Raw genomic sequence first — 23,617 nt, forward strand, 5'->3', positions numbered from 1 at the left:
TCTTTGAAGATCATTTAGTTATTTAGGGTCTTCTGTGTTACCATACAAATTTTAGAAATACTTAATCATGTGAAAAAATGCCCTTAGTATTTTGATAGAGATTACACTGAATCTGTAGCCTGCTCTGGTTAGTATGGTCATTTTATAAAATTAAATTTTCCCATCAATGAACATGGCATACCTTTCCACCTGTTTGAATTACCTTCCATTTCTTTCATCCAGTGTCTTATAGTTTTCCAAATACAAACATTTACCTCTTTAGGTAAGTTTATTCTTAAGTATTTTATTATATTTGATGAGATGGTAAATGGGATTGTTTTCTTAATTTCTCTGATAGTTCATTGTTAGTGTGCAAATAACAGATTTCTCTGTATTAATTTTGTATCCTGCAACTTCACTAATTTAGTGATAAGCTCTAGTAGTTTTGTCAGTATCATCTTTAGGATTTTCTGTGTACAGTATATCATCTGCAAAGAGTGACTGTTTTACTTCTTCCTTTCCAATCTGGATTCCATTTATTCCTTTTTTTTTTGTCTGACTGCTGTGGCAAGAAATTCCAAAACTATGCTGAGTAAAACTGGCAAGAGTGGGCATCCTTGTCTTGTTCCTGATCTTAGAGTAAATGCTTTCAGCTTTTAACCACTAAGTACGTTTGCACTGCTTTGTCATATATGGTCTTTATTATGCTGAGGTATGTACTCTCTAGGCCCATTTTCTAGAGCGTTTTAAAAACACAAATGAATGCTGAACTTTGTCAAAACCTTTTCCTCCTCCTATGGAGATGATCATGTGGTTTTTATTATTCAGTTTGTTAATATGGTGTATCACATTGATTGATTTGTGTATACTGAGAAATTCTTGCATCCCTGAGATAAATCCCACTTGATCACCATGTATGATCCTTTTGCTGTATTGTTGGATTTGATTTGACAATATTTTGTTGAGGATTTTCACATCAATATTCATCAGTTATAATGGCCTATAATTTGTATATGTGTATAATTATCTTTGTTAGTTTTGATCTTATGGTGATTCTGGCCATGTGGGATGAGTTCAGCAGTGTTCTTTCCTCTGCAATTTTTTGGAATAGTTTAAGAAGCATAAATGCTAACTAGTCTCTAAATGTTTGCTAGGCTTCATCTGTGAAGCCATCTGGTCATGGACTTTTTGTTTGTTGGGAATTTTTTGTCACTAATTCAATTTCATTACTTATAATTGATTTGTTCATATTTTCTACTTCTGAGTCAGTCTTGGGAGTCTACTATTGATTCCTTTTAGCATACATTTTTAGGATCTGCCTATTTCTTCAATGTTGTCCCCTTTTTTGACATATAGTTGTTTGCAGTAGTCTCTTATGGTCCTTTGTATTCCAGTAGCATCAGTTGTAACTTCTCCTTTTTCATTTCTGACTTTATTGATTTGGATCTTTCTTTTCTCAATCAATCTGGCTAATGGTTTATCAATTCAGATTATCTTTTCCAAGAATAAGCTCTTAGCTTCACTGATCTTTTCTATTGTATTTTTTAAGAGTCTACTTCATTTATTTCTGCTCTGATTTTTATGATTTCTTCCCTTTGACTAATTTTGGGTTTTGTTTGTTTTTTCCAAGATAGGAAAGTTTTCAGCTATTATGTCTTCAATTATGTTCTTAGCCTCTTTCTCTCTGTTCTGTGGGGATCCTAAAATGCAAATAAAAATGAGCTTGACGTTGTCTCAGAAGTCTCTTGAAACGTCATTTCTATTCATTGTTTTCTCTTCAGCATAACTGATTTCCACTACTCTGTTTTCCAGCTTCAGATCCATTCCTCTGTATTAGTCTACTACTGATTGATTTTACTGTATTTTTCATTTCAGTTATTATATTCTTCATCTGTTTGGTTGTTCTTTTTTTCTTTGTTAAAAACTTCTAACTTATCAGTCTTTGCAGCCATTCTTTTCCTAAGTTCTTTGGCCATTTTTATGATGATATCCTAAAACTCTTTCTTGGTTAGATTTCATATCTCCCACTTCACTTAGTTCTTCTTCTGCGGTTTTATCTCAATCCTTTGTTTGGAACATGGTCCTCTGTTGCCTCATTTTGCCTAACTAGCTGTTTTTGTTTTTTATGTATCTGACATGTTGGTTAAGTCTTCCAGTCATGAAGAAATGATCTTCTGTGTTCCAGCAGTGCACTCTCCTCTCATCAAAAGCTATATGCCTTAGGAGTTCCCCCTATGAGGGCATGGGTCTTTCTGTTTTGGCAGACTCACTGTGTAGGTGGTCTGGTAGGCTTGGTTGGCCCCTGATCAGTTTGGTTGCCAGGTGCTTCCTTGTGCAGAGGCTGCTGGCCATTGGTTGATGGAACCAGGTAAAGAGGTGGTTGACTATAGAGGCCTTGGGGCTAGTGCTAGGTAGTGGCAGCATCCAGGAGATCCCAGGACAAACAGGTATTTTTCAAAGTCATTAAGTTTGTGGTAATTTGTTACGAAAGAAAACTAACAGCAAAGTACAAATTTTGAAAAGATTTCTCCAAGACATTCCAGTTTATTGTTTTCAACATTTGTATGAACACTGGTATTTGCTTTTTTGTAGTCATAGATCTACTAGTCATTGTTAAAAATTAGAAATATAATTCAAGTCATTCAGTCCTGCAGCTTCAGAGACTGAAACCAGCTTTGGCTTCTAAAACGTATAGTTCCTTTTGGGGCATCAGCCTTAATCCATTTTTCATGTTCGCTTGTTTGATTCAGGAATCCTGAAACACAAAATTGCATAAAGTTATATCCTGACTGACAAGAGCAATACTGACTACATATATCCTAACAATACATCTCTAAAACTAAAAAGCATTTCAAACAGCAAAAATCTTAGTAAAGATAGCCTGAATTGGAAGAGTTGCAAAGAGGTTAGTTACCTGGGCTTATTCTCTCCTTTCTTTTCCTCAAAACAACGTGGAAACTGTTTTTTATTTATTCATTTTTGTATGCAAGTTTTAAAAAGAGCTTTATTTAAGCATAACTGACTAAATAATGCATGTATTTAAAGTATGTAATGTAATAAGCTTTTACATATGAAAAGTCTGAAAAGCCATCCTCAAGAGGTTTGACGGAAAACAACAAAATTCTGTAAAGCAATTATCCTTCGATTAAAAAAAAAATGAACATATCCATCACTCCCAAAAGTTTTCTTGTGTCCCTTTGTAATATTTCCCTCCTGCTCTGCCATGCCTGTCGTATCTGCACCTCTTCCAATCTCTCAACAATTACTAATCTACTTTGTGTCACTATGAATTCATTTCATTTGCTAAGATTTTAATAAATAGACTCATACAATATGTACCGTATGTAGTCTTTTAAAAAATATCTAGGTTCTTTCAGCATAATTATTTTAAGGTTTGTTCACATGGTAGCATGTCTCAGGTGGTTTCCTTACACACATGCTGATCCATACTTTGCTAAATAGTCATGGGCACCCTGTATAACCCGGCTCACTCTGGAACTTTCTCTTGTTAACTCTAACAGCCCTCTACCTGTGTTACCCCTCTCCCTGCCCAACAGCCTGGAAACTTTCAAGCTAATGGGCTATGGCAATCATTGTGCTCACCTGTTTTTTTTTTTTTTGCCATCTCTAGTCTGCTGCTGCTGCTAAGTCATTTCAGTCGTGTCCGACTCTGTGCGACCCCATAGACGGCAGCCCACCAGGCTCCCCCGTCCCTGGGATTCTCCAGGCAAGAACACTGGAGTGGGCCGCCATCTCCTCCAATGGATGAAAGTGAAAAGTGAAAGTAAAGTCGCTCAGTCATGTCTAACTCTTTAGCAACCCCATGGACTGCAGCCTCCGTCCATGGGATTTTCCAGGCAAGAGTACTGGAGTAGGGTGCCATTGCCTTCTCCGTCTCTAGTCTTCTAGTTCTCTTTTTTCTTTCAATCAAGGTAGTTAAGGTGTTATACCTCTGGAGTTCCACTGCAATTCTGGACTTAAGAAACCAGTCAAATCTGAACTGAGGAATATTGTAAATACACTGTCTGAATTCATCATATACATTTTCTTTGTTGAATCCAAGCACACAAATCAAGGAAACAAACTCTCTTCTCTACTATAGTTTTCTCCTTCCTTAGTATATATGATGTTCCCACCTGCTGAAAAGGTACTTTGTACCATTCAGTCTTTGTGTCAAGACTTTGTATCTTTGATATAAACTCTCTGAATTCTTGCCTCTCCCCTTTGATTTGAGCCATAATCTTGTCTATTTCTTTACTGCATCTTTCACAAAAGATAGTTGAGTATTCAGTGACTTCCTCTGGAGATTTTTCCTTCCATTTCTTTTGCTGTATTTCCAGTATCATCATATCCCAACTTCTCATGAAACTGCTTAAAATCTTTCTCATTCAACTGGTGAATCTTTGTGTTAGAGGCTTCTTTTTCCTCTAATCTTCATTATTAAAGGATTCACAATTTTGTCAATTTTAATCTCTTCATCTTTGTGTGCCTGTACTGCATTTAACAGATCATTATTACAATCTTTTAAAAAGTAAGAACTTTTACCTCCCCAATCATGAGTTGCTTGCTTATGGAAAGAGAAGCCAAATCTACCTATTTCCTTCTGCAGCAATAGAGACCATGCAGTGCTATTACTATTAATAAACTGAACACACAAGTGATTTTAGCTTATGAAAAATACAAGTAAGACAGTTTATAAAGTTCCATTTAGCTTGCTGGAAAAGAGCTTTCTCTTGCCAATAAGTAATTTACTAAAAGCTCTGAACTTTGGGTTGAATCTATGGAGACTCTAATTCTAATTTGTAAAGTTTATAAATTCCTTCCTACAAAAATCTTGTAACAAGGATTGGAACTTGGGGTTGCAGAAACCTTGTTCCTTTTTTAATTCCCTTTGCCAATGAAAATCAGGCAATATTTTTTGACCAAGAAATGGGAAATGACTATTCTATCCCCATGTGGCTTGGCTTCCATTAATTGGGGAAAAAAGTTTACTCTCAGGATGTTTTTAAACTTATGCATTTGCTCTCAAAATCTGCCATGTTCAAATTTACCCAAGTATATAAATATTCAAGTTGGACATTTATATGATTGATTGATTTCTAAATACCTAATTGAGAGGTGTTACACTTGGTGATTGCAGCCATGAAATTAAAAGAAGCTTGCTCCTTGGAAGGAAAGTTATGACCAACCTAAACAGCATATTCAAAAGCAGAGGCATTACTTTGCCAACAAAGGTCTGTCTAGTCAAGGCTATGGTTTTTCTAGTGGTCATGTATGGATGTGAGAGTTGGACTGTGAAGAAGGCTGAGCGCCAAAGAATTGATGCTTTTGAACTGTGGTGTTGGAGAAGACTCTTTAGAGTCCCTTGGACTGCAAGGAGATCCAACCAGTCCATTCTAAAGGAGATCAGTCATGGGTGTTCTTTGGAAGGACTGATGCTAAAGCTGAAACTCCAGTACTTTGGCCACCTCATGTGAAGAGTTGACTCACTGGAAAAGACTCTGATGCTGGGAGGGATTGGGGGCAGGAGGAGAAGGGGATGAGAGAGGATGAGATGGCTGGATGGCATCACCGATTTGATGGACATGAATTTGGGTGAACTCCGGGTGTGCTGCAATTTATAGGGTCGCAGAGAGTCGGTCACGACTGAGTGACTGAACTGAACTGAACACATTATTTAACCCAAAATGAACCTGATCTAATCAGCATTAGCCATGGACAAGGATAGGGCTGTAAGGTAACTGGCAAAATTTCTGTCTCTTGTTTAAAAATAGGCTTAAGCATCTTGACTAAGGTGAGCTTCTTCCTGCCACCTACCCCAGCACTCCCCACTCCAAGCCCTGTAACTGAGTTTATTTACATTGGGTTCAGAGGGATAATTCTGGTGCTGTCTTATAGGGAACCGACTAAATTTCATTGCATCACAGTTGGAGGATTCCCTCTTTTATATTATAAACACTAATGACCACCCAAAGTGGGAAGCACCATGCTAAATATCTTAGGGAGGTTTAAACAATGTATAGACATGCTAATATCCTCAAAAAGCTTACCAGCTGGCTAAGAAAATAAATTATACACTTAAGAAAAAGCATGAAAATAATTACTTTGAAATCTTATTATTTTATGTATTTCACAAACAAAAGCTCTAATACCAAACACAAGCACATGCCAAATATTTTAATGTTGTCAACATTCTTAAACTGTTTACATACAGTCTTCCTTTGACAAAAGTGCAACCCAGGACATCTTAACAAATTTCTACAAGAAAGTGTTTTTGAGCTAGTTTAATGCTGCCCATCATTGTATTTTCTCTCAATTATCATGGATAATGACAAAGTCAACAGTAGACTACGCAAGTATACAATTAATCAGTTTTGCCCAAGAAATATTATTCTGTGTCTAATTCCACCAACTGTATTTCTCATCTCAGATAAAGCAGCTTTCATTTCTAGAAATTCAATTTTAGTCTGGCTATTTTCACTCAGCATAATGCCTTTAGGTTCTAGCAAAGTTGTATTAATAGATCGTTCTTTTTCATTACTGAACAGTACTCCAATGTATGGACATATCACACAGTGTGTGTGACAATTTACTGGTAGAAGTATATTTTAGTCATTTCCAGCTTGGGCCTATTGGAAATAAAGCTATGAATACCTATGTACAGGTTTTTATGTGAAACACTAAGCTTCATTTCTCCAAAGTAAATGCCCAGGAATGTCATATGGATCATATGGTAGTTTTACACTTAGTTTTGTTTTGTTTTTTTTTTAACAAAATGACAGGCTGAATTCAGGAGTGGCTATATTATTTTACACACCCAACAGCAATGCAGGAGAGACCCAATCTCTCCACATCCTTGCCAGTATTTGATATTATCAGTATTTCTTATTTTGGCCATGCTAATAGGTATGTAGTAGCATCTCATTCTGGTTTTAATTCATATCTCATGATTGACTAGCGATATTGAACATGTTTTTGTATTTTCACTTGCTATCTTAAATTTTCTATGGCTGTACTGTTTCTTAAATTTTACATTATTATACTTCTATGTGCACAAATCTTTTTTTCTTCATTACTGGGAAGAGTTTCCTCAGGCTAAGATTTGGCTACAGTTCAGTCTTTCTTGAATGACCAAAATAAACATGAAAACAAAATAAAAAGAAACAAACCCAGGCATCACAGAATTTACATGCTCTAAGACTGGGGTCTGCACTTTGATCTCTAGTCTAGAGAGTCAGCAAATTATGGCCCACAGGCCAAATCTGGCCTGAGGCCTGTTTTTATAGGCCAAGAGCTAAGTATGACTTCCACATTTTTAAAGGGTTATTAAAAAAAAAAAAAGAATACACAACAGAAACCATATGTAGCCTGAAAAATATAACATTCACAATCTGTCCTTAACAGGTAAAGTTTGCGGATGAATAGAAACAAAACCTGACCTTCCTTTTTTGGTAAACCTTAACAAACAAAGCTGATATCTATCTAATACATTCCCAGGAAGTTAAACTTTAACAAAATGGAGAAACAAAAATACCTTAATAGCACAAATAATCTGAAGGCAGTTTCTACATTAACTCTCTGTCAACGTAGTTTTAAGCAGCCAGCCATAAACCTATAGCATTCTTCCATGCTACCAAATTTCTTCCTAGTCATCCTGAAGCACATCTACATGACTGTCAAATCAACATTTCTCCAAATGCTATAAACTGGAAGAAAACCAAAACTTGTGTGTTCTAAAAAAAAGTTATTCCTATGAGTCATGTCAAAAGACTAGACTTTTTTTCTTGTTTGGAAAGAAAATATTGTCTCTAGCTCTTAAAAGTGGCATCCTCTGGGCTTAGTCTCATTTCAACCTCTTTTCCAACCAATGAACTAGTTTTCCAATAGAAATCACAATACCATTAAATATATAAGTTTCTGGCATACAAACAAGCTGAGAACTCTCTTCTGACTTGGTAGTTTATTTTGATCCCAAATGAACTTACTTTTATCATGCTTTACATTTACAGTTTGACTAAAAGTGAACCCAGTAATATTTAATACCACTCTCCCTACCATGCAGACAATGTCAAACAAACAACTGTTTGGCTGACAACATATTTTATTTTTAATACTCTCTAATCATTTAAATTGGGGCACTTTTAAGACAGAAGAACTTTGTACCACATGCACTTCTGGTCTTAAGAGAATGGCTTGATATACAATGGGGAGGTTTCAAATTTAAGTTGGTGAATCCAGTTTAAAACTTAGTAGAGAAGTCAATTTATTTCTAGAAATATCTGACCTAAGCTATTTACCACCTATCCAATTTACCATATATATATGCTGTGCTGTGCTTAGTAGCTCAGTCGTGTCTGACTCTTAGTGACCCCATGGACTGCAGCCCACCAGACTCCTCTATCCATGGGGATTCTCCAGGCAAGTATACTGGAGTGGGTTGCCATGCCCTTGTCATATCAAGGGAATCTTCCCAACCCAGGGATTGAACTCAGGTCTCCCACATTGCAGGCAGATTCTTTATCATTTGAGATACCAGGGAAGCCCTATCATATATGGATAGAACACAAAACTTTAGAATCAAGGATCTCAAAAGGATCAGATAATATATCCCAAAGAATACACTGTGCATAACTCTTTAGTAGGTAAGTGTTTTAGCCTAAAGTTCCAGGCTTTCTTTTGACCTTAGAATAGCACGTATTTATAAATCACTTTAAGAATTATACAACATACATTTATTTATCAGTAATGGCAACAACAAGGGAAACCATGGAGCAGGAAATCAAATAAAATTACAGGCTGACACATGCTAACCCTGTGGGAAGCCTGAGCCCTAGGAACTAAAGTTTACTGGCATGGTTTCTTATAGAAATCACGCTACAGATACAATCCAGACCTCTTAGCAGAGAGGGTATTTCTGTTTCTATGCCTCACAGACTCTGTAACGAAGGCCCAGAAGAGCTGAGCTCAGCTGCCTATAATAACAACTCACATATAAAGCTGCTCATTACTTCCAAAACTGGGTTTCAGATTGGAAATCTCCACAGAAAAAACAATCTGTTTTGATTTTCAAGACCTCTTAAATTATTACATCCAGTTCATAAAAGAGATCTGTGGACTTTTGAGCACCAGTTTTGAAATAAAAATGAAACATAAAGGTTCTCTAAACTTAATAACTTGTTCATACAGCTCTCTCTACAAAAGACTGCTAAAATCTTTATCTGAAATCTCTCTGTATTACCACTCTCATGGATTTAATCTAATATCAGAGACAATCTACGGATCCATTTGGGGCCCGGTCTCCGTGTATCATATGCCACTTGACAACAGGAATCTGATTCTTGGGCTGTGAGCAGGAAATAAACTTTGTTCTGCAATTTGATCCTTCCTGGTTTAGGAAACAGAGGCTAGAGTATAAGACATAATAACACAAAAAATAATTAAATGGGCTAAGGATCATCATAACGAATGAGGTAAGCATACATCTTCCTCACAGCATCCATTTACAATCATAATTTAAAATTTGATACATTTTTAAGTATAATAAAAATCTATAAATTGTAAAGTAAAAAATATTGCTAAAAATTGCTCATTATTTGACCCTTTAGAGGGTCTTACCTTGATGATGATGGCTGCTAACTGATTAGGGAGGTGGTTGCTGAAGGATTTAATGGATATGGCAATTTCCTAAAATAAAATAACAATGAAGTTTGCTCTACTGACTGACACCTCCTTTCACAATTTCTCCATAGCATGCAATACTGTTTGACACCATTTTACCCACAGCAGAACTTTCAAAATTGGAGCTAATCCTCTCAAAGCTTGCTCCTGCTTTATCAATTAAATTTGTGTGATATTCTAAATCCTTTGTTATAATTTCAACAGTCTACTAGCATCTTCACCAGGACTAGATTCCACCTCAAAAATATCACTCTCTTTGCCCATTCACAGAAGCAATTCCTCAACCATTAAAGTTTCATCATGAAACTGCAGTAATTTAGTCGTATCTTTCTGTGCTCTGCTTATAATTCAAGCTTTCTTGCATTTCCACTGTATCTGTAGTTACTTCCTCTACTGAAGTCCTGAACCCCTGAGAGTCATCCATGAGGGTTGGATTCAACTTTTTCCAAATTCTTTTCACTGTTGATAATTTGACCTCTTCCCATGAAATCAAATATTCTTAATGACATCTAGACTGATGAATCCATTCCAGCAGGTTTTCAGTTTGTTTTCCTCAGATCCATCAGAGGAATCACTATCTTTGGCAGCTAGGGCCTTATGAAATTTATTTCTTAAACAGTAAGATTTGAAAGTTGAATTTACTCCACATCAACTTGGATGTTGCATCAGCAGGCAGGAAAATAATATTAACACCATTGTATGTCTCCATCACAGTTCTTAGGTGGCCAGGTGCATTGTCTGAGAAGCAATATTTTGAATTTCTTTTTTTTCCCTCAGCAGTAGGGAAAAAAAGTCAGCTTAAAACAGCTTAAAATATTCAGTAAACCATATTGTAAACAGATGTGCAAAACAAACCCAGGATTGGCTGTTCCATTTCTAGAGTACAGGCAGAATCAGTTAGGTTCAGTCACTCAGTCCTGTCTGACTCTGTGACACCATGGACTGAAGCACGCCAGGTTTCCCTATCCATCACCAACTCCCAGAGCTTGTACAAACTCATGTCCATCGAGTTGATGATTCCATCCAACCATCTCATCCTTTACCGTCCCCTTCTCCTACTGCCTTCAATCTTTCCCAGCATCTTTTCCAATGAGTCAGTTCCTCACATGAGGTGGCCAAAGTATTGGAGCTTCAGCTTCAGCATCAGTCCTTCCAATGAATGTTTTGGACAGATTTCCTTTAGGATGGACTGGCTGGATCTCCCTGTAGTCCAAGGGACTCTCAAGAGTCTTCTCCAACACCACAGTTCAAAAGCATCAATTCTTCAGTGCTTAGCTTTCTTTATGGTCCAACTCTTACATCTATCTGTACATGACAACTGGAAAAACCACAGCTTTGACTAAATGGACCTTTGTCGGTCAAGTAATGTCTCTGCTTTTTATTATGCTGTCTATGTTGGTCATAGTTTTCTTCCAAGGAGCAGTGTCTTTTAATTTCATGGCTGTAGTTACCATCTGCATTGAGTTTGGAGCCCCCCAAAATAACTGTTTCCATTATTTCCCCATCTATCTGCCATGAAGAGGTAGGACAGGATTCTGTGATCTTAGTTTTCTGAATGTTGAGTTTTAAGCCAACTTTTTCACTCTCCTCTTTCACTTTCATCAAGAGGCTCTTTAGTTTTTCTTTGCTTTCTGCAATAAGGGTGGTGTCATCTGCATATCTGAAGCTATTGATATTTCTCTGGCAGTCTTGATTCCAGCTTGCACTTCATGCAGCCTGGCATTTCTCATGATGTACTCTGCATAGAAGTTAAATAAGCAGGGTGACAAAATACAGCCTTGATGTACTCCTTTCCCAATCTGGAACCAGTCCGTTATTCGAAGTCTAGTTCTAACTATTGCTTCTTGACCTGCACACAGATTTCTCAAGAGGCAGGTAAGGTGGTCTGGTATTCCTATCTCTTGAAGAATTTTCCAGTTTGTTGTGATCCACATAGTCAAAGGTTTTACCATATTCAATGAAGCAGAAGTAGATGTTTTTCTGGAATTCTGTTGCTTTTTCTATTTTCTTTAGGCCCACTTGACTTCGCATTCCAGGATGTCTGGCTCTAGGTGAGTGATCACACCGTCGTGGTTATCTGGGTCATTAAGATCTTTTTTGTATAGTTCTTCTTTGTATTCTTGCCACCTCTTAATATCTTCTGTTAAGTCCATATCGTTTCTGCTCTGTATTGTGCCCATCTTTGCATGAAATGTTTCCTTGGTATCTCTAATTTTCTTGAGGAGATCTCTAGTCTTTCCTGCAGAGTAGGTTGAGCAAAATTCTGAAGCTGTGTAGGATTTCTGGTATGGAAAATGAACAATACTTCAACTTTAAGTCACCAGCTGCACTGGACCCTCATAAAGTCTTCTGAAGCTTTGAAGCCAGACATTGACTTCTCTAGCTACAAAAGTCCTAGATGGAATTTTCTTCCAATATAAGGCTGTTTCTTCTACATTGAAAATCTATTGTTTAGTGCAGTCACATTCATTAAATACCTTTGTTAGATCTTCTGGATAACTTGCTACAGTTTGTACATTAGCATTTGCTATTTCACCTTGCACTTTTAAGATATGGAGATGGCTTCTTTCCTTAAACCATACTCTGTTAACTTCAAAGTTTCCTTTTGTAGCTTCCTCATCCTTCTCAGCCTTTGTAGAATTGGAGAGAATTAGGGATTTTCTCTGAATTAGGTTTTGGCTTAAGGGAATGTTGTGGCTGGCTTGATCTTCTATCCAAACCACGAAAACTTTCACCGTATCAACAATAAGGCTGTTTCACTTTCTAATCATTCATGTGTTCACTGAAGTACCACTTTTAGTTTCCTTCAAGAACTTTTCCTTTGCATTCATAACTTGTTTACCTGTTTGGTGCAAGAGGCCAAGTTTACATTCTATTTTGGCTTCAACAAGTGCTCCTCATTAAGCTTAATCATTTCTAGCTTTTGATTTAAAGTGAGAGATATGCAACTTTTCCTGTCACTTGAACGCTTAGGACTCTTCCTTTCACTTGGAAGTTTATTCCTTTCACTTGAACACTTAGAACTCTTCCTTTCATTCTAAGAGTTCCTTAGAACTCTTCCTTTCACTTGAACACTTATTATAGGCCATTGTAGGGTTATTTCACTACCCTATTTCAATAATGTTGTCTCTCAGGAAACAGGGAGATCTGAGGAGAGGGAGAGAGACAGGTGAACAGCCAATTGGTGGAGCAATCAGATGGCACAGAACCTTTATTGATTAAGTTCAATGTCTCATAGGGAGATCATCATGGTGTCCCAGAACAATTTTAACAGTAGCATCAAAGATCACAGGTCACCAAAACACATATAATAACAATTTTAAAAATTAAAATACTGAGAGAACTACCAAAATGAGATACAGAGACACAAAGGAAGCAAATGTTCTGGAAAAAAATGGCACCAATATACAAGCTCCATGCAGAATTGTCACAAAACTTCAATTTGTGAAAAACACAGTATCTGTGAAGTACAATAAAGTAAAGTACAATAAAATGAGGTATACTTGTATCTATGTTTTTCAACCAAAATTTAAAGGTTTTTTATTCACTTGTTTGGTTTAAAACAGATCATTGTGGAGTCTAGGCCACTAAACTCTTTCCTCTGAATTACTGTGATAACCTGTCAATGATCATTAACTTTTCTTTCACCCACCACTGTCCTTTCCAATATTTCCCCACTCAACATTCAGTAACCTTTCTTTTGTTGTTGTTGTTGTTGTGTTGAGTCTTCACTGCTGTGCAGGGGCCTTCTCTAGTTGTGGCAAGAGGGGGCTACTCTTTAGTAGTGGTGCATGGGCTTATCGTCATGGGTGGCATCTCTTGTTGCAGAGCGTGGGTTCTACAGCATGCAGACTCACTAGTTGTGATGCATGGACTTAGTTGCCCTGCAGCATGTGGACTCTTCCCAGACGAAGGTTTGAATCCATGTCCCCTGCATTGCCAGGTGGATTTTAACCACTGGACCACTAGGAAGTTCTGTGATCTTTCTAATACACAGATCCGATTATATGAACTCCAGATTGAAGCCTTTCAGTGCCTTTGAAATGCATTTGCTATAAAAGCCAAATTAGCCCTCTATGATCTGATCCCTCTTGAACTCTCCAGCCTCCTTTTATACCACTGCGCCCCTCCCTCGCTACACTCTACTATATTGAACTTGTCTTACTTCCTCAAATTCACAGTGCTAGTATAATTTAGACGTGCCACTTCCATGCTCTCATGGTACCATGCACATACCTTTATTACAACATTTATTCCACTTTATTATATTCATTGGTTTGTCTATCTTTCTTCACTAGGACATAAGCTTCTCATATGTCAGAGACCATGCTTTATTACCTTATCTTTGCACTCCTAATTTCTAGCAGTACCTGACTCAATAAATGTTTGTTGAGTGACTGACCAAAAAAAGGGAAATAGAGACGACAGGAGGAGGAAGAACTAGCCTAGTAAAAGATAATATCTGTTTTTACATATATTAAGTTTGAAGTGGCACCTGTTTAGTGGAATGGAAACGGGCAAGAACTTAATAAAAGATATCAGGTCTGCAAATACTGATTTTATCTAATGACAGGAGTACTAAGTATTCTTAGAGGATATAATGAGGTCTTTTTTTCAAAGGCTGAAATGATGAGAATAGGGTTTTGAAAAGGAACTTAAACTAAATCTAAATTTCAGAAATGCATGATTTTATGAGTTATAGAATGAAAAGTGAAAAAAATATTTATAATTCAAACATTCTAACATGCAAAATAATTTGATTATGCTATCATTCAGAGCATTATTAAATGAATTTGTATTATTACTTTACATTAAGAGGGCCAAAAAATGTAACTCTATTGGTTCTTTATCAAATCCAAGATATCATATCACAAGAAATTGATTTTTACCACATTTAACACTTAAAATTTTCATCAGATTTTCTCTGTGTAACCAAGAGTCTGACCATTAAGCACAGAGTGAATCTGAAATTGTACAGGTGTTATTTTTTTTACTACTGCTACACTTTTTGCTAATATTTTATGATTTTAAGACTGCCTTTTTAACTTTTATGATATATAAAATGAATATCTAAGACAAAAACTTGATTTTTTTGTCATTGAATAGATTCCTTTACTTCTGAGGAAAAAAATTCTCCCTCCCCCCAAATAATCTCTACTCTCTGCCAAGATTTAATATACTGGCTGTTAAATATTGTGAAACTTGATCTCAAGAAGACACCCCACTGCCACCACCACCATCACAAATACTTCCTTTTTCTCAAGAATATCTCATGGGTAAGCCTACAGCATACATGCATATATACACTTTCATTTCAGTGTCCTCTGCGCTAGAGACAAGATTGTGCAGCAGCAGGGCTTGAGTTCACCTCTTCTCATGAAAACACCAAAACCACAACTAATTGCTGAGCGATCATCAACAAAAGATTCAAACTTACCAAAAATAATATTCTATACCCAAAGATGGAGAAGCTACAACAAGATGGTATAAGAGGAGCTTTTACAATATAATCAGATTCCATACCTGCTGAGTGAGTGACCCACAAACTGGAAAATAATTACATTACAGAGGTCTTCCCATAGCAGTGAGAGTTCTGAGCCCCACACCAGGCTCCCCAGTCTGGAGGTCTACCATCAAGAGGAGGAGCCCCCAGAGCTTTTGGCTTTGAATGAAAGCACGGCTGCAGTACAGGAGCTCCACGGGATTTGAGAAAACACAGAAACCACTCTCAGAGAGTGCACACAGGTTTCATGTGTACTGGACCCAGGAAAAACCAGTGACTCCATAGAAGCCCAGGCCAGACCTACTGGTGGATTTTTAAGGGGCTCCGGTGGAGGCAGGGATCAGCTGTGGCTCACTGTGGAGGCAAGGACACTAGTGGCGGACGCCTCAGTGAACAATCATCATCCACGTGAACTCTCCTGGAGGTCAACATTTTGACACTGAGATCCAACCCCACCAAAAAGCTTGCAGGCTCCAGTGCTGGGATGCCTCAGGACAAACAACTAATGGCAGGGCTGGGGGGTAGGTAGGGGGACTGGGGTCGGGTGGGGGCTAGAGAAACAGCCATACCCATCAGCAGACAGGCTGCATAAAGTTGTCCTGAGCCAGTTCAGTTCAGTTCCTCAGTTGTGTCAGACTCTTTGTGACCCCATGGACTGCAGCACGCCAGGCTTGCCTATCCATCACCAACTCCCGGAGCTTACTCAAACTCATGTCCATCAGGTTGGTGATGCCATCCAACCATCTCATCCTCTGTCATCCCCTATTCCTCCTGTTTTCAATGTTGCCCAGCATCAGGGTCTTTTCCAATGAGTCAGTTCTTCGCACCTTTGTTGGCAAAGTAATGTCTCTGCTTTTTATTATGCTGTCTAGGTTTAGGAGCAAGGGTCTTTTAATTTCATGGCTGCAGCCACCATTGGCAGTGATTTTGGAGCACAAAAAAATAAAGTCTGCCACCGTTTCCACTGTTTCCCCATCTATTTGCCATGAAGTGATGGGACCGGATGCCATGATCTTTGTTTTCTGAATGTCATGTTTTAAGCCAACTTTTCACTCTCCTCTTTCACTTTCAAGAGGCTCTTTAGTTCTTCGCTTTCTGCCATAAGGGTGGTGTCATCAGCATAGGTGAGGTTATGGATATTTCTGGTAATCCTGATTCCAGCTTGTGCTTCATCCAGCCCGGCATTTCACATGATGTATTCTTCATAGAAGTTCAATAAGCATGCTGACAACATACAATATACAGAGTGACAATATACAATGTACTCCTTTCCAAATTTGGAACCAGTCTGTTGTTCCACATCCAGTTCTAACTGTTGCTTCCTGACCTGTATACAGATTTCTCAGGAGGCAGGTCAGGTGGTCTGGTATTCCTATCTCTTTAAGAATTTTCCAGTTTGTTGTGATCCACACAAAGGCTTTGGCATAGTCGATAAAGCAGATGTAGTTGTTTTTCAGAACTCTTCCATTCTTGATGATCTAGAGGAGGTTGGCAATTTGATCTCTGGTTTCTCTGCCTTTCTAAATCTAGGTTAAACCTCTGGAAGTTCATGGTTCACATACTGCTGGTCTGGCTTGGAGGATTTTAAGCATTACTTTGCCAGCATGTGAGATGAGTGCAAATGTGCAATAGTTTGAACATTCTTTGGAATTGCCTTTCTTTGGGATTGGGATGAAAACTGATCTTTTCCAATCCTGTGGCCAACGCTAAGTTTTACAGATTTGCTGGCATATTGAGTGCAACACTTTCAGGGCATCATCTTTTAGGATTTTGATTAGCTCAACTGGAATTCCATCACCTCTACTAGCTTTGTTCATAGTGATGGTTTATAAGGCCCACTTGACTTTGCATTCCAGGATGTCTGGCTCTAGGTGAGTGATCACACCATCGTGGTTATCTGGGTCATGAGGATATTTTTTGTATAGTTCTTCTGTGTATTCTTGCCACCTCTTCTTAATATCTTCTGCTTCTGTTAGGTCCATACCATTTCTGTCCTTTATTGTGCTCATCTTTGCATGAAATGTTCCCTTGGTATCTATAATTTTCTTGAAGAGATCTCTAGTCCTTCCCATTCTCTTATCTTCCTCTATTTCTGTGCGTTGATCCCAGAAGAAGGCTTTCTTATCTCTCCTTGCTATTCTTTGGAACTCTGCATTCCAATGGGTATATCTTTCCTTTTCTCCTTTGTCTTTAGCTTCTCTTCTATTCACAGCTATTTGTAAGGCCTCCTCAGACAGCCATTTTGTTTTTTGCATTTCTTTTTCTTGGGGATAGTCTTGATCCCTGTCTCCTGTACAATGTCATGGACCTATGTTCATAGTTCATCAGGCACTCTATCTATCAGATCCAGTCCCTTAAATCTATTTCTCACTTTCACTGTATAATCATAAGGGATTTTATTCAGGTCATACCTGAATGGTCTAGTAGTTTTCCCTACTTTCTTCAATTTAAGTCTGAATTTGGCAATAAGGAGTTCATGATCTGAGCCACGGTCAGCTCCCGATCTTGTTTTTGCTGACTGTATAGAGTTTCTCCACCTTTGGCTGCAAAGAATATAATCAATCTGGTTTCAGTGTTAACCACTTGGGGATGTCCATGTGTAGAGTCTTCTCTTGTGTTGTTGGAAGAGGGTGTTTGCTATGACCAGGGCGTTTTCTTGGGAAAACTCTATTAGCCTTTGTCCTGCTTCATTTTGTACTCAAAGGCCAAATTTGCCTGTTACTCCAGGTAGCTCTTGATGTCCTACTTTTGCATTCCAGTCCCCTATAATGTAAATGACATCTATTTTGGGTGTTAGTTCCATAAGGTCTTATAGATCTTCATAGAACTGTTCAACTTCAGCTTCTTCAGCATTATTGATTGGGGCATAGACTTGGATTACTGTGATATTATGATGGTTTGCCTTGGAAACAAACAGAGATCATTCTGTAGTTTTTGAGACTGCATCCAAGTACTGCATTTTGGACTCTTTTGTTGACCATGAGGGCTACTGTTTCTTCTCTGTTTCTTGGTCCTGAGCCAAGAGCTGCCTATAAATACACTCCTTGACACAGCTCTGCCCACCAGATTGACAAGTCCCAACTCCACCCACCAGTGGACAGGCACCAATTCCACCTACCAGGAAGCCTGCCCAAGACCTTAGGCCAACTTCACCTCCCAGGAGGCAGATACTAGAACTAAGAAGAACTACAAGGCTGAGAAAAACAAGCCACAAACATGGAAAGTGAGATAGCAGAGAAAATGAGATAGCAGCAAAATATGTCCCAGGTGAAGGAACAAGATATAACTACAGAAAAACAACTAAGTGAAGTAGAAATAGGCAAACTACGTGAAAAAAAATTGATAGAAATGATAGCAAAGATGGTCCAAGATCTCAGAAAATGAGTGGCACACAGACTGAGAGGATACAAGAAATGGTTAATAAAGAACTTGAAGCCTTAAAGAATGGAGATGAACAATACAATAACTGAAATGAAAAATATACTAGAAGGAATCAAAGCAGAACAAAAGAGGCAGAAGAATGAGTAATTGAGTTGGAAGACCAATTGGTAGAAATCACTGCTGTGGAACAGAATAGAGAAAAAAGAATGAAAAGAAATAAAGACAAACTTAGAGATCTCTGGGGCAATGTTAAATGCACCAACATTCGCATTATAAGGGTCCCAGAAAGAGAAGAGAGAGAGAAAGGGAGGAAAAATATTTGAAGAGATAACAGTTTAGAATTTCTGTAACACGGGAAAGGAAACACTCAAGTCCAAGAAGTACAAAGAGTCCATTACAGGATTAATCTCAGGAAGAACATACTGAGACACATATTAATCAAACTGACAAAAATTAAAGAGAAAATATCAAAAGCAACAAGAAAAAAGCAACAAACAACATATAACAGAATCCTCATATGGTTATCAGCTGATTTTTTCAGCAGAAACTTGCCAGGCCAGAAGGGAGTGGCATGATACATTTAAAGTGATGAAAGTGGAAAAACCCACAACAAAGAATACTCTACCCAGCAGGGCTCTCATTCAGATTTGATGAAGAAATCAAAAGCTTTATAGACAAGCAAAATTTAAGAGAAGTTAGCACCACCAGGTCAGCTTTGAAACAAATGCTGAAAGAACTTCTCTATATGGCCAAAATCAGAAACAAATTACAAATAGGAAAGCTCACCAATAAAGACAAACATAAAATAAAGATAGGGAATCATTCACACACAAATATGATATCAAAACCAGCAACTGTGAGGATAGTGCAAATGCTGGATATTAGAAATGCATTTGAAAGTAAGAGACCAGCAATTTAAAACAATCTTGCATATATTTTTTTAACTATATAAATGTATTATCCATACCATAAATATTTTTTGAGGTAGTATCAGCTATCAGTATCAGTTCAGTTCATTTCAGTCGCTCAGTCGTGTCTGACTCTTTGCGACCCCATGAATCGCAGCACGCCAGGCCTCCCTGTCCACCACCAACTCCCAGAGTTCACTCAGACTCACGTCCATCGAGTCAGTGATGCCATCCAGCCATCTCATCCTCTGCCGTCCCCTTCTCCTCCTGCCCCAATCCCTCCCAGCATCAGAGGCTTTTCCAATGAGTCAACTCTTCACTATCAGTATAGTCAAAGGTAATTAGAAAAAAAACATGGAAAAACTTTACATCTTTTTGGAATTAAGAATTTGTCAAACTAAAAAATCAAGTTTACAATGTGCACAATACCACACCAAACTCCTATTTATTTATTACAATTACACAAAGTTAACTTCATATCTTACAATATAATATATGTGTTTATAGTTCAAACTGAAGAACAGAAGTTTGAACTATGTGAATCCACTTACACACAGATTTTTTAAAAATAATACATATGACATTACTACATGATCTGCAGTTTGTTCAGTCTACAGCTGTGGAACCGCTAATAGGGAGGACTGACTGAAAAGCTACAGGTGGAATTTTGACTTTGCACTGGGGTGGGGGACCAATGACCACAATTTCTCTGTTATTCAAGGGTCAACTGTAATTGATTTTTAAGACCAAGAATTAGAAAGCAACTATGCCAAAAAGAGAGATTTTTGGTTATAGTAAAAAACACAGAAAATAAAATTTACCATTTTATTTTTTTATTATAATCAAAAATTAGTCATTTTATCAAATTATAATCATTTTAACTATTTTAAATTTTACAGTTTAGTAGTGTTAAGTATATTCACATTGTTATGCAATAGATATCCAGAACGTTTTCATCTTTCAAAACTGAAACTTTATACCTGCTGAACAACTCCGCATTTTCCTCTCTATTTTCATTCTTTACATATCCCGTGTAAACGTAATCAGACATTATTTGTCTTTCTGTGACTGGCTTATTTCACTTACTGTAGTGTCCTCAAGGTTCACTGATGTTGTAAGCATATAATAAGATTGCCTTCCTTTTAAAAGCTAAGTTCACACACTTATGTTTATGACAACATTATTCACAGTAGCCAAGAAGTAGAAGCAACTCAAATTTATATTGATGGATGAATGTATAAATGAAATCTCTTTGACAGGAAAGTTTTTAAAATCTACTTTATCCAATGACAGGACTAAATGCCTGCAATTGTATTAGTGATAAGCAGCTGGAAGAAAAATGTGTCAAACATCACTATGTGACAACATAAAAGAATCAAAGACTAAAGCTGCAGTTAAGTATAACATATTTCTATTTATAGACGGAAAATGACTATTCATCTTACAAAGCAAAATGCAGTCTCCTTACCAGTAATTATCACACCATCATCTTTATGAGCTTCATTCATTTCTTCAACATGGACATCTGAGTTCATATCAATCTCTTTCCCTGATAACTGTAAATAAGCTTGAAGAGAAGATGCAACCTTGACAAGAATAGAGCCTGTGATGAATTTAATGAAGAGCTTATTTAATGCAAAGAAATGAAAAGTACTGGAGACTATTATAAAAATTATTCAAAGAGTAACATTGCTTCCAATAGTCTGTCTTTACTCATCAGTATATTTGATTTAAATAGCAATACCTTTACCTCACTCTCAGGTGGTCAACATCTCTTATTTCCAAGGCAATCACAATATCTTTTGTCAAGAATATGAGCCACTAGGCCATTAGGAACTACTATTTCTTCTTTTGCCAATAGTCTTAGCCAGCTTGTCCAATACTAGAAAAGTGAGTTTAATAGACATGCAGCTTATAGACAGAATTTACCATTAATTGAGCATTTACTAAGAGCCAGACACCTTCATTACATCATCTTTTAATTTCCCTCTCAACTTTATGAGGTATTATTGTAATCCCAATTTTACAGGTAAGAACTTGCTCAAGTTTCCATGACAGCTATTGCTAGAATCAAGATCCATTGCAATGACAACAAACCAGTGCTCTTAATCATTGCGGTATTTCATACACTGCTACCTCATTGTATTACCAGACTTGTGATCTCACTGATCACTATAACATAACTAGAACCCTGAGCTCTTATGCTTTCAGTAGTACCTTGTTTGTGGGGGAGGGGAGGGTCAATAACAAAAATTTAAAAAGGAATATTTAGATTTCAACTCACTAATGTTTCTTTTAATGGATTACAGACTTCTTTTGGGGTACCTGAAGCAAGACACTCAACTTTATTTCTACTACAATCTTACCAAAACAACAACAAAACACCTGTTAAGGAGGAGTCATTTTTCAAAACAATTACATGGGTTGCAGTGAAAATTCACCAGTACATTCTCCTTTCAAGAGTTTTCTTTCTCCATTTTTTACATATCAAATAAATAAGAGGCCCTTCCCATAAAACAGTAACCTCATCTCTGTCCACAAAGAAGGTCAGGATGACAACTACTGTGAATGCTGTAAAGATTCCTTCTAGAAGGCTTTTGTTTATGGGTCATTGTGTGCGTTCCAGTTTGGCTGACATCAGCTTACGTTTCCCTAAGTAATTCTGTATCTTCTTACCCTTTCTAGTGGCAGCTGGAAATCTGGAGTTAAACCTGATGAACTTCAGTATTTACTCCTCAAAAAGGGGGGAACAAAGCACATTACTACAATTGGTTTATCTTATTTAAAAAACTAATTGCTTTTCAGAGTTTCAATGTCAGCTACTTAAATAGGAGCTGCCCATAAAAACAAATTATGAGGGCTTTAGGAAAATTCAAAAGCAAACTAGGAAAATGTCAGGATAAATAGAAGATACATGTTCTTCTATCAGATATACTTTAAAATGTAGAAAATAATGGATTTTAAAAACCTTTTCCAAAGGTTTTAAAACTTTATCTCTAAATACATGAAATGTGATACTTTTAAAAACATATATGTTTTTTCTGTTCTTAAATAAAGGGACTGTAAATCTGTGGGAGTCTTAAAAATGTTAAGTGATGCAAAGAGTTCTACCCTTATCTCTCCACAGCCTTAAAGAGCAAAAACTATCACTATCAAAACTCCATTCCTATTTGTGAATGAAGTTTCACGATTTTTGAAAGCTCTACCCTAAGTGCCATCTCTAACACTATCTTCTTTAGAAAGGGCAGCACCTATTATATCTTCAACCTCTTTTCACTTCAAAAACTGCTTCATGGCTACTGACATCAATACCATTTTTTAAAAATTAAAAAGTGAATACTAACAATAGCATCATTTATTGAAGGGATATTATACGGTTAAGATTAAAGGCTTTATCAAGTAAAAATTTTAAGTGGAAAAGTCAGTTTTCAGATGTGACTCTGACTCTCAAGCCTAAACACAGCCTTTTCAAGTGAATTCATAAGGCCATCATGTTAACTTTCATAGGAAGAGAGGAAATAAGCATTGTGACAGTTTCTTTCACTTGGCAAAATGACTACAGGGGCTGAAAGGACAGCAGAGGAGACTCAAGTGGCTGGCTCTTAAACCCTTCAGCAAGAGAGTGGCAGAGCTGGAAAGGATTCCAGATGTCTTTACTAACTAGTAAGCAACAGAACTGTGAAAACTTTCCATCACTCCAGAAAGTTGGTGCTCCCAAGTCTAGTGAGAATTAAGAGACGTGAATAGAAAACTTTGTTTCCAGTTATCTTTATGCTTCTGCCAGTATCATGGTCCCAATAGGAGAAAACATAAAATTGTAATTCCAATCAAATCTGGCAATATCATGTGCTATTTCAGTAAGTTACTGGAAAAACAATCCAAATAATAGTTAAAAATACTTCAAGTGGATGAAGATTAACAATGCTTTTTGTTTGCTTTTACTTTTTTGCCCATTCATATAAAATAGTAAATGATTTCCATGTAAGAGCTATCCAAAACTATGTTTTTACTGTTACTAGTTACATTAAATGTAGTATTGGTTTTTTCCCTTGGGTCTTCACAATACAAGAATGAAATTATATGAATTTTTTGCCATTTACAAAATATCCTAAATAGTATTATTGAAGCTCTTAGAAATTTAGTGAGAACATAATATTATCTTATTTAA

At 37.1% G+C, this 23,617-nt stretch overlaps 1 protein-coding gene across 1 annotated transcript in view; it reads right to left on the minus strand.

The window, feature by feature from the left end:
- FAM185A (family with sequence similarity 185 member A) overlaps nucleotides 788–23,617 on the minus strand; it is a 74,648-nt gene continuing 51,818 nt past the window's right edge. Inside the window, exons 7-8 of the mRNA XM_005679100.3 lie at nucleotides 20,918–21,052; nucleotides 788–2,734 (exon numbers count right to left, since the gene is read on the minus strand). Coding sequence (XP_005679157.2) covers nucleotides 2,622–2,734; nucleotides 20,918–21,052 — 248 coding nt within the window. The 3' untranslated portion in view covers nucleotides 788–2,621. The remainder of the gene's footprint in view (nucleotides 2,735–20,917; nucleotides 21,053–23,617) is intronic.

Source organism: Capra hircus, chromosome 4, assembly GCF_001704415.2.
Source record: "Capra hircus breed San Clemente chromosome 4, ASM170441v1, whole genome shotgun sequence".
NCBI classification, from domain to species: domain Eukaryota; kingdom Metazoa; phylum Chordata; class Mammalia; order Artiodactyla; family Bovidae; genus Capra; species Capra hircus.